At 36.5% G+C, this 26,663-nt stretch overlaps 1 protein-coding gene across 3 annotated transcripts in view; it reads left to right on the top strand.

Annotated features, from left to right (window-relative positions):
• PHF6 (PHD finger protein 6) overlaps nt 1-24,185 on the top strand; it is a 53,808-nt gene extending 29,623 nt beyond the window's left edge. Inside the window, exons 6-11 of one of the 3 annotated variants that reach the window (XM_014458373.2) lie at nt 7,852-8,018; nt 8,183-8,326; nt 9,670-9,774; nt 12,268-12,401; nt 20,603-20,732; nt 21,055-24,185. In XM_014458373.2, the coding sequence (XP_014313859.1) occupies nt 7,852-8,018; nt 8,183-8,326; nt 9,670-9,774; nt 12,268-12,401; nt 20,603-20,732 (680 nt within the window). In that variant the 3' untranslated portion in view covers nt 21,055-24,185. The remainder of the gene's footprint in view (nt 1-7,851; nt 8,019-8,182; nt 8,327-9,669; nt 9,775-12,267; nt 12,402-20,602; nt 20,733-21,054) is intronic. The other 2 variants (XM_023757862.1, XM_014458383.2) reach the window with 2 other exon arrangements.
• The last annotated feature ends 2,478 nt before the right edge of the window (nt 24,186-26,663 follow it).

Below are 26,663 nucleotides of genomic sequence, written 5' to 3'. Positions count from 1 at the left end.
CACTAAGTATTTGAGTTCCTACAAGAAACTGTGATGACATGAATAATAGTTTTTTTCTTTCTTTTAAAGAATAGTTTATTGATTTTCAGAGAGAGAGAGGAAGGGAAAGGGAGAGATAGAAACCTTGATGTGAAAAGTGCAACATTGATCTGCTGCCTCCTGCAGTCCACCCCCCTCCCCAACCCCGCCACCCTGTCACCCCACCACCAGGGATCAAGCCTACACCCGGGGCATGTGCCCTAACCCAGGAATCGGGAATAAAACCAGTAACATTTCAGTGCATGGGATGGCTCCCAACCAACTGAGCCAGGGCTGAATAGTGGTTCTTTTAAAAACATTTTCATTAAGGGGTTAAGGCCTTTGTCTTTAATAATTTATATTGAGCAAAGTAATCTGTGCTGAGATAGAAAGTGGTATCTAGAATAGATGCTGAGTGTTAGTCATTCACAGTAATAATGTACAGGCAGTCCTTGTGTTACGGAGGACTCTACGTACATCGTTTCGTGGTTACGTCGCCATCTCCCATTTATTTATTAAAAAAAACTTCCGTCATTTTGACATATGTACATATGTGCTTTATGTTTTTTATTATTAATTTACCACAAGTGAAGGTCAGGAATTGTTATCTTTCTTTTAAATTTTTTTTACTGTTTCACTTCATTACTGCTCTGTATGTGCTCCAGGTGAGTTACGTAGGTGCTTATGTAGTTGGGTTCTGACTTATGGCGAATATGTTGCGCCGTAGAAATGGATCTCCGACGTAACCCGAGGACCTACTTATAGGATTTATCATGGTCACAAATGTAACCTAAGCTCAGTGTAGGTTCTTGAAATTGTAAAGAGCCAAACTTGTGCTTTATTCTTTTTTTTTAATTACCTAATATAGAATGTTTTGCATGGGATGAGTGTTCAAGAAATGTTTGTAACCTCTTTATTTTCTTTGGCTTAAATCTAAGCACGGTATTTAACATGTCACTTATTTGGGGTGATAATTGGTTGTCCTATAACTTCTTTTGCACTGAGTGTTAGTAGAACAAGATGAATAAATAAAACAGGGTTTCAGTTTTTTGAGGATGGGGTGGACACAATTTAGTGACAGATATGTGACCAACTGATTACACTACAGTGGTAACACATTGAAGTACTTAGAGAGGTAAAGGGGTATCGCATTTGCTTCTTACTCTTAAATCTTTCAGAAAAAAAGTATATGAAGTTTTAGAGAGAATGAATGCTAAAGCAAATGTGGTAAGATATTAACATTTGGGTAAAGGATATATAGAAAATTTTTTTTACAAATTTTAATAAGTATGAAATTACCTAAAAAGGTATTGTAAGTGATAAGTGCCACAATTACAGTGACCATAAAATCCCACGTGTTCTGAGAGAATGTAAAGGAATCTTTTCTGTCTAACCTTGGAGACTGTGGCCTTGATTTTTAGAGACCTGGTGGATGCCCTAAGACAGCGGTTCTCAACCTGTGGGTCGTGACCCCTTTGGCGGTCGAACGACCCTTTCACAGGGGTCGTCTAAGACCATCCTGCATATCAGATATTTACATTACGATTCATAACAGTAGCAGCATTACAGTTATGAAGTAGCAACGAAAATAATGTCATGGTTGGGTCACAACATGAGGAACTATATTTAAAGGGCCAGAAGGTTGAGAACCACTGCCCTAAGACAATTCAGAAACCTTGTTAGAAGTATGTTGAAAGTATGTTATCATTTGTGTAATTCAAAGCCTTTGCCTACTTTAATATTTCCTTAGTATTTTCTTTCCCTTGTTCATTTTCTCTAGAATATGCTACAACTTCAAATCTTCACTACTTTTACTATGTGGAAGTTTAGGGGAAATTTTAATGTGGTGTCAAAGTCTTTCAAAACCTTTTAAATTAGGTAGCACTAAATAGATTTATGAAGTACTAGAAAGGCAGTTTCATACACTGGTTGAATATGGGCTTTGAAATCAGATCTCTACAGTGGGGCCTTGACTTACGAGTTTAATTCGTTCCGTGACGGAGCTCGTAACTCAAATTACTCGTATGTCAAATCAAGAAGTGAACGAGTGAGACACGTGATGCTGGGCTGATGTTGTGGTGTTCACTGTGACGTTCGCTGCGCCAACTAGCGGTGGGGTATCTGAAGCCGGCTCATAACCCGAATTTTAGCTCGCAACTCAAAGCAAAAAATTGGCCGAGAGACTGCTCATATCTCGAAAAACTCGTTAGTCGGGACACTCGTAAGTCAAGGCCCCACTGTATTTGAATCTTTTCTCTGCCACTTACTATTTACATGATCTTGAGCAAGTTATTTAGTATCCCTTAGAACCATAGATACTATATCTGTAAAATGGGGAAAAAAGCCCATCTCAGTCCTGGCTGGGTGGTTCAGTTGGTTGAGCGTTGTCCGATACACCAAAAGGTGGTGGGTTTGACTCTGGGTCAGGGCACAATCCTAGGTTGCGGGTTCGATCCCCAGTCAGGGCACATATGGGAGGCAACCTTCTCACACTGATATTTCTCTCACTCTCCCTTCCACTCCCTCCCTCCCTCCAACTCCCTTCCTCTTACACTCTCTCTGCCTCCCGTCTTCCTTTCTCTAAAAAAATTCAATAAACATATCCTCAGGTGGTGATTATAAAAATACCTCATAGGATTATTATAAGGATTAAATGAAGTAATGCATATAAAGTTCTGAGCACTGTTCCTGGCATATAGTGACTGCTCAGTAAATACTATGTTCTATGCTATTACTCCTTGAAAACTACCCACCTTTATTGCCAATCATTTTTTTCATGTGTTCTTCCTTGGAAGATAATAGCATTTAAATTGTATTTGTGATTTAACTTGGAAAATTTTAGTAATGTATTCATGTTGTGCTCTTTATTAGATTTGACTCCATATTCTTTCATTGATTCACCAGATTTATTGACTACCCATGTACAGTGCAAAGTGCTGTGCCAGGCATTATTTATGCTCATCTTTGATTTAGCACACTTCACAAACTTTCATTGTAAGAAGTTTCAAACATATGCAAGAGTGTGTTTGAAACAAAGCCCATCATTCACGGCCAATCTTGTTTCATCTATACTCCCCACCCACTTCCTCCATCTGTATTATTTTGAATTAAATGCCAAACATCATATTTCATTTTAGCGTCCTTACTGTGCTATGTATTTATATGCATATATATATGCATAAAAGAAAAAAATTATCTGATATCTTTACTGAAAAAGCAGAATTCAGAGTTTACTAGTGACATAGAGAATGCAGAGCAAATGCACATAACATTTCCACTGGAGAAGACAGGGCAAGTGACCTCAGTCTTCCTTTTGTAGGAGCCCTAAAGATTCAAAGCAGAGGTGGTGTTAATGTTTGGCGTTTTTTTTCTCTTAAAAAAATCCAACAAACATTTATTGAGTGCCTGCTAGGTGTGGGCACATTAGGGAATTTAGAAAAGTAGTTCCCGTGGACAAGGAGCTTACGATCTACTTGAGATATAAGAAGAGTAAAAATTAACAGTTGAATTGAATTTTATAGTTTACAAAGCATTTTTTTCACAAACATTGTCTTAAAGCAGCCTTTTCAGGAAGATGTTAATAATTATTGCCATTTGATATACCGCAAGGCTTTGCCCTGAGAATGTTAAGTAACTTTACCAAGTTAAGACCCAGTAAGTGGCAGTTTTCTGACTTTCTGTCCAGGGGTTCCTTCTTCTTCATACTCTTAACTGATGTGAGAATTTAGGATGGGTAGGGAAATATAGCTTAAACCAAGGAGGTAGAAGATGAGCAAAATACTGATTAGGAAGGAGAAATGAATTGGTAAAGGGACAGATAGGATTTTATAATACTAGGAGGAGAGTTGGTTTCCTGGTAAATTGGTCACTCCTGTGCCTCATAGGGGCAATCAGAAGGCTAACCTGGCCATTCTGAAGTGACAAACATCTGGGGGCTGTGCTCATAAAGATTGGGAGGATTGGTGTGGCATAGAAGGAGGACAATATTCTTTTGTCACCTACCTTATCAACCTGGATTTTTAGAGTTTGCAGCTGTGAATGCAAGGTAAGGTTTTATTTTTTATCAAATTAATTTGTTTGAATAGGTATAGGAACAGTGTACAAAAATTAGCAGTACACTGTAAGTAAGCTTTTCTCCCATCCTTGCCCTTGCATCTCAGTTTCCAAATTCCTTTGCTAAAATCAGCCACTACTATCAGATTCTTATATATCCTTTTAGAGCAATTCTGTGCATACCTAAGCATGTGTAACTATTCTTTTTCTAACTTGAAATGTGTATTTCTATGACAATGGGTATTACCACTTTAACAGCATGTAGTAACTCACTGACATATATTTGTCCCAGCTCTGCCATTCCCTAGCTTTGTGACCTTGGGCAAAATTATTTAACCTTTCTGAATTTATTTCCTTATCTATAAAGTGGGGGATGGGTATGGTGACTGATACAACCTTATGGGGTTGTTGTGAGGCTCAAATGAGATAAAGCATGCAGACTGCATAGCATATATGGTATATTCAAAACTCTGAGTATTTCCAATTCATATCTGAAGTGGAAAGGGGCAAGATACAGAACAGTATTCTTAGAATGCCATTTGTCTGTACATACTTTTTAAAAATTTTTTAAAAATATATTTCTATTGATTTCATAGAGGAAGAGAGAGAGAGAGAGAGAGCGAGAGAGCGCACTAGAAACATCAATGATGAGAGAGAATCATTGATCGGCTGCCTCCTGCATGGGACCGAAACCTGGGCATGTGCCCTGACCGGGAATCGAACCTGAGACCCTTCAGTCTGCAGTCTGACACTCTATCCACTGAAACAAACCAGCTAGGGCTGTACATCCTTTTAAAAACACATTTGCACACACAGAGAAAATAGTAGCTGACATTTATTGATAGCATTCTATATGCCAGGCTCTGTTCTGAATTAAGTACTTTCCATGAACTACTAACTCATTTAACTCAAGAGTCCTCTGAGGTAGGTCTCACGTCTAAGGACACAAAGTCTATGACAGATACAGGATTCAAAACCAGGTTCAACCCTTGAGACTGAGAAAGGAAGCAGTAACAGTGGTTACCTTAAGAGGGAGGGAAGAGAGTTTGTAAAAAGAAAGGGAAGCAAGAAAGCTAGGGTGTCAGCTGGGAGTGCAGAACAGGTGGAATTGGAAGGTGGAAAGGAAGATTTTTTTACTTCTTTTATGCAGATCTTTTATAATGAAAGAAAAAAAATTCTATATAATAAAAGCCTAATGTGCTAAGTGTCTGGTCATCTGTTCAACCAATCAAAGCATAATATGCTACTGATATGCTAAGGCCACTCAACTGCTCGCTATGGTGTGCACTGACCACCAGGGGGTAGACACTCCACTGGTAGGTTAGCTTGCTGCTGGGGTCTGGCTGATCGGGACTTGAGCGAGACTGGCTGGACACACCCTGTAACCCTCCTGCGGTCCCTCCCCAGCTGGCCAACCTCCTGCATCTCTCCCCGGCCCCGATCGTGCACCGGTAGGGTCCCTCAGTCTGGCCTGTGCCCTCTCACAATCTGGAACCCCTTGGGAGATGTCGGAGAGCCAGTTTCGGCCTGATCCCGCAGGCCAGGCTGAGGGACCCCACTGGTGCACGAATTCGTGCACTGGGCCTCTAGTATTTTATAAAAGGTTAAAACATTTTTACAAGTTTGAATTGGGAAAAGAAAGCCAATAAGTAACCATGAAAAATTTAAACAAAGGTTCTGTGACTAGCTTTGTACTCACATTTTCATGTGCATTTTTAATTAATTTTTTTAAAGGATAAGTTCCCAAAAGTAAAATCACTGGGTCAAAGGATTCAATCTTTTTAAGGTTCCCATACTGCTTTCTAGAAAGATTGTGCTAGATTATATTCCCATCAGCAGTGAATGACTTTACCCCCTTCCTTTCATCACATTGGATATTATAAATTCTTTTAATTACAAAGGTAGTAAATTTCCCATTGTTTTGAAAAATTAGATTAATCAAAGAATAATTATGCATATATACATAGCCCAAGGACACAGATAACAGTGCAGTGAAGGCCTGGGGTAGGATGAAATCTGGGTGGAGAATGGAAATTAGGAAACATCTGTAATACTCTCAGCAATAAAAATAAATTTAAAAATAAGTAAAATTTAAAAAAATAGTACTGTTAAAATTAAAGTAGTTTAAGAAGCTACTCTCTTCACCCAGAAATCACATTCTCTAGTAATAACAGTTTGGTGTATATCTTCCCAGAGCCTTTTTTATATGTGTACAATCTTACATGTGTACAATCTTTTATATATATATATGCATACTAGAGGCCCAGTGCATGAAATTCGTGCACTTGGTGGGGTCCCTCAGCCTGGCCTGTGCCCTCTTGCAGTCCGGAAGCCCTCGGGGATGTCTGACTGATGGCAGTTGGACATCCTTAGCGCTGCTGCTGCACTCACCCCCTAACCACTCCCCTGCCAGCCTGATCGACGCCTAACTACTCCCCTGCTGGCCTGGTCACCCCTAATTTCCCTCCCTTGCTGGCCTGGTTGCCCCCAACTGCCCTCCCCTGCAGGCCTTAGTCACCCCCAACTGCCCTCCCCTGCAGGCCTGGTTGCCCCCAACTGCCCTTCCCTGCAGGCCTGGTCCCCCCCAACTGCCCTCCCCTGTAGGCCTTAGTCACCCCCAACTGCCCTCCCCTGCAGGCCTGGTTCCCCCCAACTGCCCTCCCCTGCAGGCCTGGTTCCCCTCAACTGCCCTCCCCTGCAGGCCTGGTCCCTCCCAACTGCCCTCCCCTGCTGGCCTGGTCGCCCCCAACTACCCTCCCCTGCAGACCATCTTGTGGTGGCCATCTTGTGTGCTGGAGTGGTGGTCAATTTGCATATTACCTCTTTATTAGATAGGATACTTGTTTAATTACTTGTTCAGTTAGTTCATTTGTAGATGATTTCCTTGTTAAATTTGATCATTTCATTTTCATGATAGTTTACAGAACTAGCTGTCTAGAGCAGTACTGTCCAGTAGACTTTTCTGTGATAGAAACATTGTGTGTGTTGTCCATTAGAGACACACCTTGCCACATGTTGTCAAGGCAATTGAGAAACTGAAGGTTTAATTCTACTTAATTATAAATGACTTAAATTTTAAAAAGTCTCATGTTGCTAGTAGCTACTATATATATTTTTTTTAATATATTTTATTGATTTTTTACAGAGAGGAAGGGAGAGAGATAGAGAGTCAGAAACATCAATGATAGAGAAACATCGATCAGCCGCCTCCTGTGTTGTCCATTAGAGACACACCTTGCCACATGTTGTCAAGGCAATTGAGAAACTGAAGGTTTAATTCTACTTAATTATAAATGACTTAAATTTTAGAAAGTCTCATGTTGCTAGTAGCTACTATATTATACAGCACAGATATACCTACTTTATGTTCATTTAGTTTTCCAAGTTGTTCTAAGTTTATTTTCTAGGTAAGTTCTGATTTCACCAACAGTGTGAGGTAAGACTCTGAAACCTATGGTAAAAAAAATGAGCTAATTCTAAAAATTAATTTATTAGAGTTTAGAGATGTTTACTGAATTATGTAGACAAGATCACAAAACCCATTTTTATAGAATTATAAGTTCAATGAAATAATTTTCAATTATTATAATAAAAGTATTTTTGTTTGATTTTTTTGCATTTATGTGAAACTTTAGGTTGCTATATTGAACATATCACAGACCATTTCTCCTTATTTCCAAAGGCAGTTTTATTCTAAGGAGAAACCTATGATCTAATGCTCATGAACTAATGCTCGTTTTAAGATTGGTCCATGTAAAGTTTTTGTTCATTTTTAAACAGCTGATTTAGAAGAAAGTTTTAATGAACATGAACTGGAGCCCTCATCACCTAAAAGTAAAAAGAAAAGTCGCAAAGGAAGGCCACGAAAAACTAATTTTAAAGGGCTATCAGAAGATACCAGGTCCACATCCTCCCATGGAACAGATGAAATGGAAAGTAGTTCCTATGTAAGTAGAAAAATGCTTTATTCTTTTTGTTGCACTATGAATATTTCATTTAAACTGTGTTTATAGGTAAAATTCCTCATTTGAAATGTTAACTAAGCTTGAGGTTACTAATAGCATATTTTCATGGATTTTTTAAAAAGTTTCTTTCTCTTTTACATTTGCAGAGAGATAGGTCTCCACACAGAAGCAGCCCTAGTGACACCAGGCCTAAATGTGGATTTTGTCATGTAGGGGAGGAAGAAAATGAAGCAAGAGGAAAGCTGCATATATTTAATGCCAAGAAGGCAGCTGCGCATTATAAGTGTATGGTAAGCATAGTTTCTTTTATGTGCTTTTAAACCCAAGTTTTTTGAAAAGCATTTAGCTAGTAATCAAGTATGGCACTTTCCCCCCAGCGTTAGTATTTTATAATTATGAATAGTACTAGAGGCCTGGTGCACGACATTTGTGCCCTGGCAGCAGGGGGGGAATCCCTCAGCCCAGCCTGCACCCTCTTGCAGTTCAGGACCCCTCAGAGGATGTCCGCCTGCCAGCTTAGGCCCGCTCCCCGCCATCGCCACTGTGCTTGCCAGCCAGAAGCCAGGCTCGCTGCTCCTTGACGTGAACCTGGCTTCTGGCTGAGCGGCGCTTTCCCTGTGGGAGTGCACTGACCACCAGGGGGCAGCTCCTGCATTGAGCATCGGCCCCCTGGTGGTCAGTGCGCATCATAGTGACTGGTCGTTCCGCTGTTTGGTCAATTTGCATATTAGGGTTTTATTACATAGGATATCCTGTAGTCCCACATCTTCATAAATCAGCTTTTTAAAAATATGTAGCCTCTATAATTTAGTAGGATTTAAATCAATTCTGATTATACTTATCATATTCTAGATAATCTATAATTAACTCAAAACTGTAAAACTTTCAGCTTTATAAACTTGTTATGAAAGATATATTCATTCTCCACTATAACCAAGTAAATGCCTTTCTTATTATACCTCATACACTGTATTGCAGCTATTTATGAACCTCTCTTCCCTAATAGACTCTTAAATTCTTTGTGGATAAGAACTATATCTTATCGTTGCATCCTTAGTTATAGGTCTGAAATATAAATACACATAAATGTTTATTATTTAGATAGATTGTGTTGAATTACTCATCCCATTTATGATTAGGTTCTAAAATATATATTATTTATACTAGAAGTTCTTAACTTGAGATGCATATTAGATTTACCTGGGGAGTTTTTTCCAAAATATGTATCTCTGGAGTAGATCCCAAACATGTCTTATTTGGGGAAAAGAAATCCTCAGGTAATACTGATCTGCATCAATGGGTGAAATTTGCCAATTGAAACTATTTCTTAAAACTTTGTCTAAATGTAACAGTTGAGATGACAGTGTGACACTGTTGAAATCTACATTGTTTAATAAAGTATTTGATCTTGGCTCCATACTGGCAACATTAGTTTTATTTCATTCTTTTTATTTTGGGTTATATTTCAATCAGACATAGTAATATATTAAAAATATTTGAATCAGTAATTGATTATTAAGGAAAAGTCCTCTTTCTCAGGACATTGAAATACTGTAATACATTCTTACTATGTTTAGTCTTTTTCTAAAAAGGATTCTGAATATTAAATGTTCTTTCATTTTTTCTTCTCTAGTTATTTTCTTCTGGCACAGTCCAGCTCACAACAACATCAAGAGCAGAATTTGGAGATTTTGATATTAAAACTGTTCTGCAGGAGATTAAGCGAGGAAAGAGAATGGTCTGTGGTTTTATATTTATGCTATGCAACGTTTCTCTTCTGATGTTCTGCTTTAAATATAGAACACTTCTAAATTTATCCAGCCGTCAAAAAATTTAATATAAAGTAGTTAAAGCACAGTATCTATTTGACTTATTTGTAATATAATAAAGGATGATGATGTTACTGAAACTTATTCCTTTTTCTATGTAACTTCATTACTTAAGAGAATTATAATGAGATTTATTTTTCAGGGTATTTGAGAGTCTTTTAATAAAAAGTGATGTGAATGTAATGCTACTTATTAAGTTTAAAATGTTAATATTGTTTAAGCTTGCCTAAAGAAAAATTCCAAAACCCCAATAGAGCATTGAGAACCTCCCCATGTTGTAATTCTTTTTTTTTTTTATAAAAGGAAGAGGTTTTTTCAGAGCCTTCTGTTTAGTTAAAGTTCACATACATAGTATGTTTCTTAAAATGTTTATCAAAACCTTAAAGTTTTCTTTAAAATGTGCCTGAGTCTCATGTTTTTAAGTATACTGAATTACTAATAAATAGCTTTAAGTAATATCGGCATCTTTATTCATCATTCCTTTACAGTTTATGAATATTATAAAATATCAATGGAATGCAAAATCTTTTCTTTAAGAAAGCAATTACCTCTAGAAATGACTTTAATTTTTGAAATTTTTTTAATTGTGAAAATTTTCAAACATATCAAAATTAGAAAGATTAGTAACACACGTCTATCCATCACCTTGACTCATCAGTTATCAAGAATTTGCGGCACTCGTTTCATCTATGCCTTTTAATCTTGTTGCTTGAAGTATTTCAAAGCAGAGCTGAGACTTGATATCATTTCACCTCTACATATTTCAGTATGTATCTCTTAAAAGTTGGACATTTTCTTACCTAACCACAATGTCATTATTCTTTATAAATTAACAATGAGTCCTCAGTGTCATTTAATACCCAGTTTGTATTTGTATTTCCCCAGTTGTCTCAAAACTATCTTTTTAAAATTCATTTGCGTTAATCAGAACCCAAAGGAGGCTCATACATTACATGTGGTTTTATACATTCCTTCAGTGATCCAGGGCACACCCTCTTCCCTGTCTTTGTTGTTTCTGGTTTGGTTTTGTTGTATGCCATTGACTTGTTGAAGAAACTTAATTGTCTTGTAGACTATCCCACATGCTTTTATTTGTCTGTTTGCTGTTTGCTTTTTCATGATGCCATTTAACTTGTGCTAGATTTTCTTTTAAAATGAAGTTAGATGTAAAGTCTTGATTAGATTCAGTTTCAGCATTTTGGGGGGTAAGAACTACTTTACAGGTGGTACTATATCATCCATATTTTATCACATCAGACAACTCATAATGTCTGATCTTTGGATTCAGGCAGTGAGTCTGATCCCTCTATTTTGAAATTCCCCTTCAGTCTTTCATCTAGTGGTTTCAAACATTGATGATCTTTGTCTGAATCCATTAGGAATGACCATTTGTTTGGGGAATTACACTTTTGAAGTTTAATTCACACTTTTGAAGGTGTGAAGACTGTTGATGTTCTCTCTTCCATTTAAATCCATTTCAGTTTATTTATACTTCGATTACACTTTTAAAAATGAAACTTCTTTAAAACAATGTATAGACTAAAAAAGGGGGAACCATTTCATCATATCATACAGAGCAATGTTGTTGTATCATATAGCTAAAGTCCAAATAGGGATAATAATTCAGTTCTTTTGACCAACTTATTTACCTCTGCACTATTGAATGTTAAGGCAAGCAATAACCTAGCATTTCCCCAAGTGTGCTCCAAAGGAAATTAGCCCATCAAGATGCTCCCCCAGCCCTCCAAAAATAAGAGTATCTGGAGTTCAGTAAACTTGGGAACTGTTTACTGTACCCTCCTTCCTGGAGAAAACATTGTGAGAAGTCCTTCCATGGAACAATCTGTTTAAAACTAACATTTCTCAAATTTCTTTGACTATGACATCCTTTTGTCATCAGTCACCTTTTAATCTCTAACATTCTTAAGGCAAAGCTGATCTAGGCCAGATCGAGGTCTTGAAAATATTTCAGCTCCTTCAGTGTCCCTCTGCCCTTTTGCCTACTTGGTAGCAATCCCTCTCTGGGGGAATTGCTTCCCTATCTTCTCATTCCATAATAGGAAAGGAACTGATCTCAGGGAAGAAAAGAAGCCGACCACTAAAATATAGAATACCATTCTTTTTGTGTTTGGCAGTATTAAGAAGTGTCTAATTTATGTCTATATGTCATATCTCTAACAGGGGATGACTTAATATTAGAAAGTCTATCAAAGTATGGTTGAAATTGCTGCATTATTTGATATATTGCTATATAAGTTCAGTGCATTACTTTTTAATAGAAAATTGGCTGTTTTCTTTGTAAGCTGGAATGTTTGGCTGAAATATGGCTAAAATAGAAAAAAATGAGATTGCATAGACTTTGAAATACTGCTTATGATTATTCTTTCTCTTCCCTTAAACAGAAATGTACACTTTGCAGTCAGCCCGGTGCTACTATTGGATGTGAAATAAAAGCCTGTGTTAAGACTTACCATTACCACTGTGGAGTACAAGACAAAGCTAAATACATTGAAAATATGTCACGAGGAATTTACAAGTAAGAGAACAATTGTCCATTTTCCATTGTCAGTAAGTAACTGCCCTTAAATAGATGGCATTAGTTTACTTAATCACTATTTTTAGGTGGTATTTAGCAAAGTATAGAATACTGAGGACTCTGTATAAGAAATGAGTACTGCAAATAGCATTTTCCTCTAACTACACATCCCTGAATTAGTATTCATTCAACTTGTATTTATTATGCTTAGTATGTGCCAGGCATTGTACCAGGATTTGAGCATACAATAATGATCAAAACAGACATGGATTGTGCCTTCATGAAGCTTACAGTCTAGTGAGAGACATATTAATTCATTGGCCACATAACTGAGTACACAATTACAAACTACATAAGTACTATAAAGGATACATTACCAAGCCCTGTGAGAACACATGACAAGGAGGACCTAACCTAGTCCATAGTGGGAGAGTGTTTAGGAATTTCCTTAAGGACATAGTGCTTGAACTGAGATATGAAGGGTGAAAATGAATGTGGGGGTGTTGGGAAAGTGTTGTAGGCAGAAGCAAGAGTACAAATGGGGAAGTGAGTTAGGAGGCTACTGCTGAGGGTCCAGGTGACAATTGTTGGGAGCTTAGAATAGGATAGGGTTATGAAGATACAAGTCAAAAGATACTCATAGAAGAATGATGAAAGAATAAACTTTGACGGTTTGAGATTATAAGCTACCCTCTTTTTTATGGGTCTTCCATGTGCTGCATTGGGCTATTGTTATCAATGTGCATCTATAATGGTTCCATGTATTTAATTGAATGGAGAATAAGTTGGTAGGGATCCCTGAATTTTTTATTTGCCTGTGCAAATTATAAAGCACTTCCTTACTCTCACATTCTCAGTATGCAATGAACCAGTGACTCAGGGTTTACTCTTTTGTGTACAAAACAGTTTACATAAACAGTCACCGTGTCATTTGAGTTTCTGCATGAGGTGCTAATGCTGTATTATAAAATTTGCAAAACCTTCTTTAATAATAAAGGCACAGATGATTTTCAAGTGAGTTTTATAAAGCCTTTAAGGAACAAATAATTCCAGTGTTATTTAAAGAGGTCCACCGAGCACAAAGCGAAAGATGGAAAACCTCTTGGTTCATTTTGTGAAACTTGCATAATAAGTGTGGCACCAAAATTGACAAAAAATAACATTTAAAACAAAACAAAAACAATAGACCATTTTATAAATCTATATACCAAAATCCTAAATAAAATATTATAAAATCAAGTGCTGTATTCTAACAATTTAAAGACTGTTCAAAATTAGGCAGTATATTAATGTGGTCCATTATAATTAATAAAGAAAAATCCTATCACCTCCTGGTGGATAGTGAAAGAACATCTGATACCATTTAATATCCATGAATTTTAAACTTAACAAGAGTGCTCTTGATAAGCTAGGAGTCTTAATAGAATGTTTATGAGAAAAGAACAGCAAATAGCTTATTTAGTGTTAAAGGGACAATGGTCCTTATTCATGGCTGAGCCTCAGAATCACCTGGGGGTGGATAGGGCCCTTTTTAGAAATGTTCTTTGCCTGAACCCCACCCTCAGAGATTTAAATTGAGTAGGCAGAGACCCAAACTATGTATTTTTGTGACTCCCCAGGTGATTCTCATGTTCATCTCTAATTGAAAACCACTATACTAACATACTTACATTCAAATCAGGAACAAGACAAGGTGCCAACTACCAACATTGTTTTTAGTGTTCTTCTGGAGTGTTAAACCAGTGTAACAAGAATAGGAAGAAAAATGTATAATAAATATTGTGAAGGGAAAAAGCTGTTGGTGTTTTTGATACCATTGTCTACCAAGAAAATCCAAAGGAATCAACTCTGAATTTATTAAACTTAATTGCTCAGTAAGGTTAATGCATATGAGGTGAATTTTTAAAAACAATTGCAATAAAAACTAGTTAGAAATGTAAAAGAAATAGCCATGGGTTGGTTATAAGCGTGTGAAAAACTGTTCAACCTTATTAGTAATTAAGGAAATGCAAATTAAGACAAGACCTTAGCAATTTTTGCCTATCAGATGAGCAAAGATTAGTAGGATTCATATTAGCTACTGTTAGCTAGGTTCTAGAGACACAGGCATTCTCAAGGGATGTTCAGGTAGAATGTAAATTGGTACAACTTTTTAGGAGAGCAGTTTATCATTGAAGACCAAACCTTGAAATAATGCATTTGCTGCTAGTCTATTTGTAGGGATTTATCTCAGGGAAGTGAGCAGATAATATAGTACAAAGATATATGTGCAAGAGTGTCATTGTATTATTGTTAATGATTGCTGCCATATCCACTAGGGCCGTGGTCGGCAAACTGCGGCTCGAGAGCCACATGCAGCTCTTTGGCCCCTTGAGTGTGGCTCTTCCTAAGCCTTAGGAGTACCCTAATTAAGTTAATAACAATGTACCTACCTATATAGTTTAAGTTTAAAAAATTTGGCTCTCAAAAGAAATTTCAATTGTTGTACTGTTGATATTTGGCTTTGTTGACTAAAGAGTTTGCCAACCACTGCACTAGGGCATTTTAGAATCAACTATACTAAGGACTGACCAGGTTACCATAGGTGGCATCAGTCTACTCAAGACAGGAACTGTAGCATGCCAGCAGGGTAACATCAAATATTCCACTTCCGTGGGAGTCCTTGCAGTAGTCAGAATAGCAGTATAGCTCAGGACTAATAAGACCTGATCCACATGGAGTGGGCATGGAATCCACCACCTTGGCTTAAAAGCCTCATACCCCATCATAGCCAGTGCCTCTTATAAGTTATGTAGGGATAGGTAGTTTTCAGGTTATAAAGAGGACTAAAGATGGCTTCTTATCAGAATATTTTTAATTCTCCCAATGAAGATAGAGTCTACCAATTTGAGGGTAACATAGCTTAGTGAAATAGTTGACACACCCATTTTTCAAAGTTGCCAGTGGAACAGAGCCAGAGAGTTAACCAAAGGTGAAATTCTCATGCAGAAAGGGAAAAGATTTTTGTTAATCTTTTACCCTCAATAGCAAAATAAAATAAACCAGAATGTTCATCAGGAGACTTAATAAATTTTAGTTCATGCATTTAGTGGAATACTATGCAGCAGTTAAGGAATGAAGTAGCTCCATGTATAGAGTTGTGAAGAGGTATTTCTGTGATAGAGTAAGGGGGTGGGGATAAGTTGTAGATGTGTACAATATATGTGTATATTTTCATATACATAGAAAAATTTTCTGTTTATTCAGTAAACAGTTGTTACCTCTCATTCATTGCAGAGGGATGGAGGTGAAGAGGCAATTTTATAGTCTCTTTTATACTGTGGTATTTGGATAGTTTTATGAGTAATACATCATTATTTAAAGTAGCCATTAATATTTTAAAATAACAGACCCATTTTAAACATCTAAAATTCAATATATGGAGAATTTGTATATTTTAATTTTATTTAGGTATTTTTTATTATAAGAGTTATCTGTTTTTATTTTGGAAAAAAATAGATAAGGAAAAACACTTAATGTCAACTTTAATTCTGTCAATAGAAATAACAATTTTAAATCTTGGAATACTTTCTTCAGACATTTGTGTGATCATAAATGTGTGCATATTTATAAAAACAAGATTTTATTATACTGTTTTATAATCTGTTCTCCACTTACTATCCCCAAGACATTTTTTCTGTGACATTAGTTTGACATCACCATTTTAATGGTTGCATGATATTCCATTGCATGGGTATATCAGATTGTTTAATCAACTCCTTTCTTAGACATTTAGATAGTTTTTACTTTTTAACTATTAGAAAACCATGTTGCAGTGACCATCTCTAAACAAAAATATTTGCACTGGGATCCATGATGATTTGAATGGCTCTTTTTATTTTTTTTTTACATTTAAATTTGTTTCTAAAATCTACTTATAATGTGGATTGCAGATTATTTTATCATAGAGACCATTGAGTTCAAATGATAGTCCATATGTATACAGTACTTTAGGGAAAGAAGCATAGACAAATAGGAAATACAAGGAGAAATATTTCTGAATGAAGTGGCTTCATTCTATGTGGCTTGTTTTACCAGCCTTTTCTGGATCCTGAATATATTTATATTTAAAGGGCAAGAGAAGATTATATAGTTGCCAGGGCTGACCAGCAGACCCTGAGCAATGGATGAATGATTGGATGAATGATTACTCTGACACACGTTTCTGTGAAAGAGAGGGCTAAGAGACTGCCTGACTAAAGGAACCAGACAGCCACGTTCACCTTTACTGTAGGCTTTTACTGTAGCACAGCTTGAACTAAAATTAACTTCTAAATGCTATCAGCAGGGTAAATATTGTTGAGAAAACACATGCATCTGCAGTGTCCTTTAAGCAAGGATGTCTGGAGTCTAAACATAAAGATTCCAGTAAAGCACCCAGGGGCTCAGACTTGTTTGGAAAAGTCAAGGCAGGGTCTGCCACCTTCAGCAAGGTTCCCCTAGAGGCCTCCAACCTTTCGAAGAATCCTCCTTACAGACTTCCAACCAAGTCCCATGCTTCCCCTCATATATAATGATTGTTTTTAATCCTATTTTATTATCTTTATTATATTTTTAAACTATTTAAATAAGTATTTTTTAAATGTCAGTCTCCCACCGTAAAAAAGTAAGTTCTGTGACAGCATTGATCTTGTTTGTCCAATCGACAGCTGTGGCCTTGATGTCTAAATTGGTGAAGGATGTGTAATGGGACCATGGGAAATAGTACTTGAGTGAAAAATAATCCCATAAAAAGATTAAAATTTGTTCTAATAACAAAGGACTTATCCTTTTAGATAAAACTCTATTATAAAAATTTCAAAAGGATACAAAAATAGAATCCTACATCAACTCCCTATCTCAGGGGTACTAAGTTATTGTTATAGTTGTTTCATCTATGATTTAATATACCCAGATTAAAGCATATTATCTGGGGCAGCAGTCGCCAACCAGTGGTCTGCGGACCACTGGTGGTCCGTGAAGTCCAAAAGGTTAGCGACCACTGATCTGGGGTATATTAAAGCAGAATCCCAGATTTCGTCATTTTATCCCTACATACTTCAGTATGCATCTCTTTAAAATATGGGTGTTCCTTACTTAATCACTATGCCATTGTCACACTTTTTAAAATAAGTTCTTCGCATCATCTCATATTCAGATCACATTTCTCCAATTGTCTTAAAAGTATCTTTTTAGATTTGCTTTGCTCAAATCTCAATACATACATTGCATTTGATGGATGTGTCACTTAAGTCTCTCTTAATTTAGAGAAATCTCTGCTCCATGTCAACTTTTGCCCCTACTTGTTGAAGAACCTCAATAAGTTGTCCTCTAAAAGTCTTACATTCTAGATTTTTCTATTTGCTTTTTAAAAAAATATTTTTTTATTGATTTCAGAGAGGAAGGGAGAAGGAGAGAGAGAGAGAGAGAGAGAGAGAAACATCAGTGAAGAGGGAATATCATTGATTGGCTGCCTCCTGCACACCCCACACTGGGGATCGAACCCGGGCATGTGCCCTGACCGGGAATCAACCTGTGACCTCCTAGTTCATAGGTCAACACTCAGCCATTGAGCCATGGTCAATTGGGCTCTATTTGCTTTTTTAATGAGGCTATTACCTCATTTCTCTACCCCTCCATATTTCCGATAAACTATAAGTTGGTTCAGAGGTTTAATTATATTCAGGTTATACTTTGGGGAAGATACTTCATAGCTGCAGTGTGTAGGAACCTCACTCTTGATATTTGAACTCATGATTCCCAATGTGCAGTGTTTGAAGAGTACAAATTCTCCATAGTTCTTTGGAAAAATTTTGAGAATAAAGGAGTAATGAACAAAACTAGGTCAGAAGTCAGTTGTTATTGTTGTTCCCCCACAACCCCATGCCTATCTTTTATTCTATGTACATATTAGAAACTTCTCATGTTAAACTCAGTTCTAGATCATTTGTGGCTGATGAATTCCTATATGATCATCTTTTATCCATTGCTGACCACAAGAGGGCATCCACTGAACATTTTTGAAGAATTATTCTGTCTTCTCATCTTGTGTACAGTCATGCGCCACTAAGGACATGAATATGTTCTGAGAAACGGGTGGCTAGGCAATTTCATATTGTACAAAAATCATAGACTGCACTTATACAAACCTAGATGGTATAGTCTACTACACACCTGGGTTATATGATATGGCCTATTGCTCCTAGGCTACAAGCCTGTACAGCATGTTTCTCTACAAAACAATACAAGAGAAAATGATGCAATCAGGAGACACTGTAAACATGAGATGTATGATGAGGCAGTTGCCTGCGTAATACAACATACTATTTTACAGCAAACATTCTTTTAATAAGTGGAAAGAGTATAGTCTAAATTAACAATAAAAAGTATAGTATAGTAAATACAAAAACCAGTAGAATAGTCCTTTATTATTATCAATTGTTAAGTACTGTACATAATTATGTGCTATATTTTTATACAGCTGGCGGCACAGTAAGTTTATTTACACCAGTATCACCACAAATGTGAAGAATGTGTTGCATTATGATGTTATGGTGGCTATGATGTCACTAGGCGATAGGAATTTTTCAGCTACATTATAATCTTATGGGAGCACCTTCCTATATGTGGTCTGTCATAGACCTAAACATTGTTATGCAGCACATAATTGTAATTTACCTAAAACTGAGCTCAGATCAGCCCATTCTTTGATTATAGTAGGGTTGGTTAGCTATAAAAAAAAATATTGGTACATATACATTAAAGTGGCCTAAACCCTGGTCCAAAATCGCCTGCATTGCTATTTTCATAAAAAAAAAAAACAAAGAATTTCAGGTAGACTGTGTCTTCTGAGTCCAAATAAAAGATTGTTGGAACTACATGATGTCAAAGTATCACTTCAGAGATTATTTACTAATTTTAAAGGGGAAAACCTATCTTTACAATGGATCACTCTGGCTGTCACCACCACCTTAACCAAATGATCAAACAGCATCACTAAAATGGAACATTCTGAAATTACATGCCTCCTGAAGTAAGCAGGATTGCATACAAAAAGTTGAATCTAAAGCTAACCAAGCCCTTGGGCTTTATTTCCAGTTTATAGGAAATATGGTGTGAGGGAGAACCAAATAACAGTACTACGATTAGACAAATCCAGAATGTGGTATAGCTGACAAGGTATCTAATCTAACTCTTCTCAAAAGAGTATCATGGGGGAAATTTTTTAGAGGAACCAATCTAGATTAAAAGAGACATAGCCAAATGCAGTTCCTGGAAAACTGTCAGGTGATCCATAAAGTTATTCTAATGAAGACCAGGACACTAATAATGAAAAGGCATTTGAAGAGTTTGAATAAAATTGTCACATGAGATCTTGAACAGAAAGTAATCTATATATATAAAAGCCAAGCGACCAAATGACCAATCGCTATGATGTGCACTGCGGCGGCCAACCAGCCCGATGGGGGCCCCAATTGCCCCCCCCCCCAACAACCTCCCACAGCCCCTCATCCCGGCTGGCCAACCGCCCACAGCCCCTCCCCTCTGGCGGGCCCCCTACCCCTATCAGGGATGTGTTGGCCGGCCAACTGCCCGCAGCCCCTCTCTCTGGCTGGCCCCAATCAGCCTCCATCAAGGCGGGCCAGCCAGACCCCACCCATGCATGAATTCATGCTCCAGGATTCTAGTTATATATAATTTCCTGGAATGTGCTTTTAAATAATGAATATGAAACATTACAGAATTTGAGTGTTCATCTCTATACCTTAAAATTGATATTTTCAAGTTGGCCAAAACTTTGTTTTTATTTCTTTAGCCTTAAAACTCTTTTAAAATTTTATTTTTAATTACAGTTGGCATGCAATATTATTTTATATCAAAAACTTTGGTTTTAATTTCATTGGGGAAAATGATAAATTGCTTTATATTTGGGTTTATTTGATAGCTTTTATCCTAAACCAAAGGTTTTATTTCAGAGGAACTTTTAATATCTCATTAATAGAGTACTTTCCTATCTTTTAGATAGAAATGGACCTGTATGTAACTAATTGTGAAGTGTTTTTAAGGGTGAATGAGGAAACTTATATTTTAAATGGGTACCAACCTAATCCACTAATGACATAAATATATTATCATGAACAGAAGAAAAACAATTTGAGATTTTTTATCCTTCATCATTGTAGACTATATTGTAAAAATCATAGTGGAAATGATGAAAGAGATGAAGAAGATGAGGAACGAGAGAGTAAAAGCCGGGGAAGATTAGAAATTGATCAGCAACGACTAACTCAGCAGCAACTTAATGGAAACTAGGTATGAAAGTTAATTATATCGGATCTGTTGTCAGAATACAATACACATTGATAAAAACATGTTGAAGTAATGGTGTGCGGTATGATTTTTTTAATGCTATTATGTTTAGTTGAGCATGTCACTAGAATGCTGAGGATTGTGTGAGCTTGCATAGTTTTTTAAACTAGCAGATTTTGTAACAGTAAAAACAAGCTATCTACTTTATCAATAAATGTAATTGTAATGTCAAGTCAGTAAAATATCCTCCCTCCTCAATAACATTATATTTATTGTGTTCCCCTCAAGCATCATATTTTACATTTTTTTATCATCTTTTAAACAGGTTCATGGGACAGAGTTAGAAAACTGGGAATGAATAAGACATCCATAACTACTATTCTCTTTTCACTGTTTTCTAAAATCAAAAAGGGTTTGTAACTTTTTACTGCCCAACTCTTAGATCCTTCATTGAACTGCCTAAAAACGTCTTGTTTGTTTTATGAGCCTTCCTCACTAGATGGCAGAGTTTGACATGTTGATATTACATAGCTGTAGTTTGCAGTTTCTGGGAAGCAATTGAAACACTATTAACCCTGTGTATAGTGTCAACAGTTAAAGCAGATATTGCAATGAAGTAAGCTATATTTCTGTACTGAACAAAGTTCTGTTTAGAGTGTCTGAGTTTGTTTAGTGGATTCATACTCAAGGGAAAGCATAAGCAAATTTCACTTTACAGTGCAAACACACCTCTGGTCGCAACACATGGGAATTTGTGAATTTTTTTTCACACTCAAGTAATGAAGGCTAGAAATGAAGAGAACTTTCTTTTTCTCTTGGCTTTGACAGCAACTGCTAAATATTTCTTCCAAGAAGTGTGCTAAAGCATTTCATTTGGTTCCTGTAAAGTTGTTCTCACTGACCAGCATGGACTCAAGCAACTGGTGATTATAAGCTATGAGCTCCAGTGCTTATGCCAAAATCCTCTTCACAGTAAACCTCTTCTTTTTTCATGTTATACAAAGAGCTTCTAGCAAAATTATTGGATCCTTTCAAGTTTAAACTAACATTTGGCAACAGCAAATTAAACCTCTTTAAGATTTAAAGGGTTACCACTCACTAAGGACTTTAGCCACCATGTCTGAAACCCGTTCCTTTCAAGTGCCGTGTTGTGTGGAACACTTCATATATTGGCCCAAAGTATGTAAGGAGGTCTCATGTGCTCTAAGAGTAAAAAACAGTCTTTGCATAAAACAGTATTTATTTTTTAATTTTGTGACCACTATGTTAGAAACTTTATTTAATATTTTTTTAATGTTTTCATTCAGTGCTTTGCTTATCTATTAAATTGGCTTTTGTGCCCTACTTTTCCTCTAGTAGGGCTCGGCGTTGTTTTATGGATCATCAGGATTGTTTCTCAAAGCCTAAGAATCCAGCCTTTTAGAAAGGATTTTCACACTGGCATTTCTAGCTAGTGATACTTTCTTCCATTTATCTTCTGAAGCACATTTATATATTTCTTTATGGCAAAACCAAAAACTTTAGTTGTGATCTGCCTAATATTACCATAACACCTCATTATCAAGGGTAGGGATTTCTGAATGGTTAGTTAACCTACCACATTAAAGCAAATTAGCAAACAAAAAAATCATGTTAACATGACTGTGCATCAAGATATTTTGTATCTTATGGGAAACCATTTTTAAGATATAACAGGTGGAAAATTACACTGTGCTTAATGACTGATTTTTTTTTAACTGCTAGTCCCTTAAAGACACATTTGTCAGGTGTGTATTCACACATTTACTTAAATCAAGGGACTCAATGATTGCTTTATTTTAACCATTTTTTATTATTTTTAGAAAGAAATTAGCTTTAGTAGTGGGTTGCTCTCCCTATATGTTTTGCTCTTCTTGCTCTAAATATGCCATTGGATTTTTTTATGTGTATGTGATGAATTTACAAAATTCACCATGACTTGAAGTGCAACGACAGATCAAGATGTTTGTTTACCAAGCTATGTGACTTTTCCCAAAGGATCTGTACTTTATTTCCTTACAGCAGCTTGAAACTCATTATTTTAAATCTTTGAATCACTGTGTCTAGATCCTTTTTACATTGTATGCCATCGATTTACCCATGAAACAATAGAGCACCTTCATTTTTGGACAACTACTGTAATGATGTTTTTAGGAAAAATGGAAGGTGCCAGGGGTAATAATGGCCAGTCAATAATCATGTAATGAACTTCAAATACTATAGCTGTTAGTTGATGGATTTGTTATGTAATCCAGTGTATGATTTTGTATGAGTTTGTTCAACCCTTTCTCTGCCACTAGCAACCAGAATAGCACTTTACCTTTTGGTTGGCTAGGTAAGTGGCTGGCTACCTATTTTTCTCACTGTGGTGTGATTGGCTAAATAGTCTTTCATTAAAAGTTGAAATGTAAATTGAAGTCACATGAAAAAATCAACTTTGATTGTAAACCTCCGATATTTTTATTTTCTATCCATATTTGTCACATGCTGAGTAAAAGTGCCTTACAATGTAAAAATTGTACAGTACTTATGTTCCCAAGTAGCATCATCATCTTCTGGGTAGTACATTGTGGTATGAATATTTAGAAAAATGGACCTCAGCAGTGTATTTACTGTTCATCTCTTAAGTCCTTAACTGTAGTTTTAATAAGCATGACATTATTTGATAAGTATATGACATTTACATCATTTCAAAAAATACTGCCATGACTGTGTTTTACGCATATTTTAGCTTGAAATTTTAAAGCAACTTTTCTTTTTTCCTTTTTTCTTTTTTTCCTATTTTTGTTTTGTTTTTGTTATTGATATTAAACAGTGTAATCTTTGCAAGCGTATATTGAAGATTATTCTGGGGCATTTATTGCCTTACCAGAAATGTTAGTAAGAAATGTTCTTTAGAGTAGAAAGATAGACTTGAGTTTCTATACTTTAATAAGAACTCTTTGTTCCTGGGGTGAGGGGGGGAAGTGAATTTTACTTTCATCTCAATTTATTAAAAACCCACAACTGATACATTTTATTTCGAAAGTCAGCAATTTTAGAATTTCAGATAGTACTTGCTCAGGAGTACATGCTACTCAAGATGTTAAGAGAATAACAAGCTATATAGATCTACTGTTGAATCAGAATCTATGTACTTGAACAAATGTATGAATCTTAAATATCTCAAAGCAAAAGAAAAGTGTTCTTCCAGAATGTTGCTTTTTTTTAAAAGCGCTCAAGTTAGACCAAGGCATACAGTTTTGTTCTAACAGACATTTAGGTTAATTGTAAAGATAAGGAATGCATTAGGGGTCAAAATCAAACATTCCTCTCTTGTTATGTATATTTTGTTCCTGTTATATTGGCTTTATTTTCAAAATTGTAGTTTGTAGTACTAGCTTCCTTTTATTGGTATTGCATATACTATTCATTCAATAAATGAGTTATGACTTTCATGTTCGTATGTATGTCTTTTTTGTGAAAGGGTATAATGAAGCTTATTTGTAACAGCAATAGTATTGTGTTCCTTTTAGTCTTGCTTTATTGAATTTGAGTTTAGTTCAAAGTTTCACAACATAAAAGGTTTTATCATGGAGAGACAGCAATCTTTCAAATACAATAGAACTGCATTACATCTTAGTTCTCTTATTATTATACTAGAGGCCTGTTGCACGAAGAGATTGGCTCCGCTGATCCCGGGGCCGTGAGGCCTCGGCTCCGCTGAGGCTTCGGGTACATTTGGCTTCGCTCCACCGCTTGGAGCCTACGTATGCAAATTAACCGCCATCTTTACTGGCGGTTAATTTGCATATCGCCCTGATTAGCCAATGGGAAGTATAGCGAAGGTACGGTCAATTACCCTTTTTGTCTTTTATTAGATAGGATGATTCAGATACTAGAACCTATGGCCTAAATCACACCTTCTACAACTTAGTTAAAAGGTGATTTTGAAAATAACCCAAAATTCCTAATATAGTTAATGAGATTGGTAATAAGGGTACAGGATTAGTATCTTTGTCATGAAGGGATTTCACTTTATAGATTTAAATTTACTCCCTTTACCATGGACAGCTTGCTTCTAGTACCGTACTCATATATCGAGGTGATCATATTCAGGCAGAAATCAAAGTTTTAATTAGTGGAATATGCTCATTCTATACACACAATTCCCAACCTGCCTTCCTACTCAAGAGGGGGGATAATATCAAGCAGTAGGTTCTGATTAATGATGGAACTATTTGATGGTGTGCTTTTCTGAAAATGTTACCTAATAGTGGTTTGCGCACACGTGCGTGCATGCGTGTGTGTGTGTGTGTGTGTGTGTGTGTAAAATCCATTATTTAGTTTCATTTTAATTACCACTATAAAATTATGGAGAAGGGGTGTATGTGGTTTTCTTTAGCTAATTTAAACTACTGACAACTGGGTTGTTGTGTTTGGTGTTTTGCTTTGTTTTGGTTTTCAGCTGCAGTCATCAGCAATTGCTGAGGACATTCCAAAGCATAAATCTGGTAGAATTTCCTAAGAGAATTCTACAGCCAGCAAATGGCCAGTTCGTCTTTGTAAGAGAAAACCCCAATCCATTTTTTTTCAAATTTTTATTTTAATTTTTTTATTTTTTGAATTTTTTCAGAGAGGAAGGGAGATGGAGAGAGAGATAGAAACATCAGTGATGAGAGATTCATTGATCGACTGCCTCCTGCACGCCCCACCTAGGGGATCAAGCCCACAACCTGGGCATGTGCCCTGACCAGGAATCAAATGGTGACCTCCAGGTTCATAGGTCAACACTCAACCACAACCATGCCGGCTGGGACATCTTTTTTTAAAAACATGTTTTACTGATTTTTAGAGAGAGAGAGAAACATCGATGAGCAAGACATCTATTGGCTGCCTCCTGTATGCCCTCTACTGACTATCCAGCTCCCAACCCAGACATGTGCCCTGACTGGGAATTGAACCAGTGACCTCTCATGAGTCAAAGCTCAACCAATTGAGCCACCTGGCCAGGACCCAATCCATCTTATATTTATATATTAGAGTCTTATGGAGACATAGTGCTGCTTTATTTATCAACCCATGTTACATAATTTTGCCAATAGATAATGACATAACTACATTAAGGATGTAAGGAAAAATTTTATTCTTGACTTTTTTTCAGAAGATGAAAACTATAAAATACCACACTGTAGAAGACATGTTCTGTATATGGTTAGTGTACTGAAGTCAAGTCAGTCATTCAGATCTGGGTCCTTGTCAAAAGATAAGACATCCATAGACATTCAGATTATACCTTAGGCTATACCTACCTCTCTGTGGGTATAAATGTGTTTTTATATTGGAAGTAGGGGCAGTGGCAGGGAGACAGAGAAGATGCAGCTGGATAAAATGGGACCTGATGGAGTAGATATTCAAGGGAGTGTTAGGAACATGGCAATAGAAATAAACTGTAGTTTAATATGGACACTGGATTTTGAGCTGCTGAGTTTTTATAAAGGGATTTGTACAAAAGGGTAAGGTTTTTCTGTTTATAAGTATTTTTTAAATCAGAGCTATTTATAGATTTTTTATTTATAAAATTAACATCCTAGCCCTCGCCGGTTTTGGCTTAATGGATAGAGTGTCAGCCTGCGGACTAAAAAGTCACGGGTTCGATACTGGTCAAGGACATATGCCTGGGTTGCAGGCTCAATCCCTCATAGGGGGCATGTAAGAGGTGGCCAATCAGTGATTCTCTCATCATTGATGTTTCTATCTCTCTCTCCCTCTCCCTTCCTCTCTGAAATCAATAAAGATATATATATTTTTAAAAATTCACATTCTATATAATAAAAGCCTAATGTGCTAAGTGTCTGGTCATCCGTTCACCAATCAAAGCATAATATGTTAATGATATGCTACGGGCCACTCAACCACTCACTATGACATGCACTG

Source organism: Myotis lucifugus, unplaced genomic scaffold (genome assembly GCF_000147115.1).
Source record: "Myotis lucifugus unplaced genomic scaffold, Myoluc2.0 scaffold_2, whole genome shotgun sequence".
NCBI classification, from domain to species: Eukaryota; Metazoa; Chordata; class Mammalia; order Chiroptera; family Vespertilionidae; genus Myotis; species Myotis lucifugus.
The sequence above is the reverse complement of the archived record's forward strand: the minus strand, read 5'-3'. Positions and strand labels throughout refer to the sequence as shown.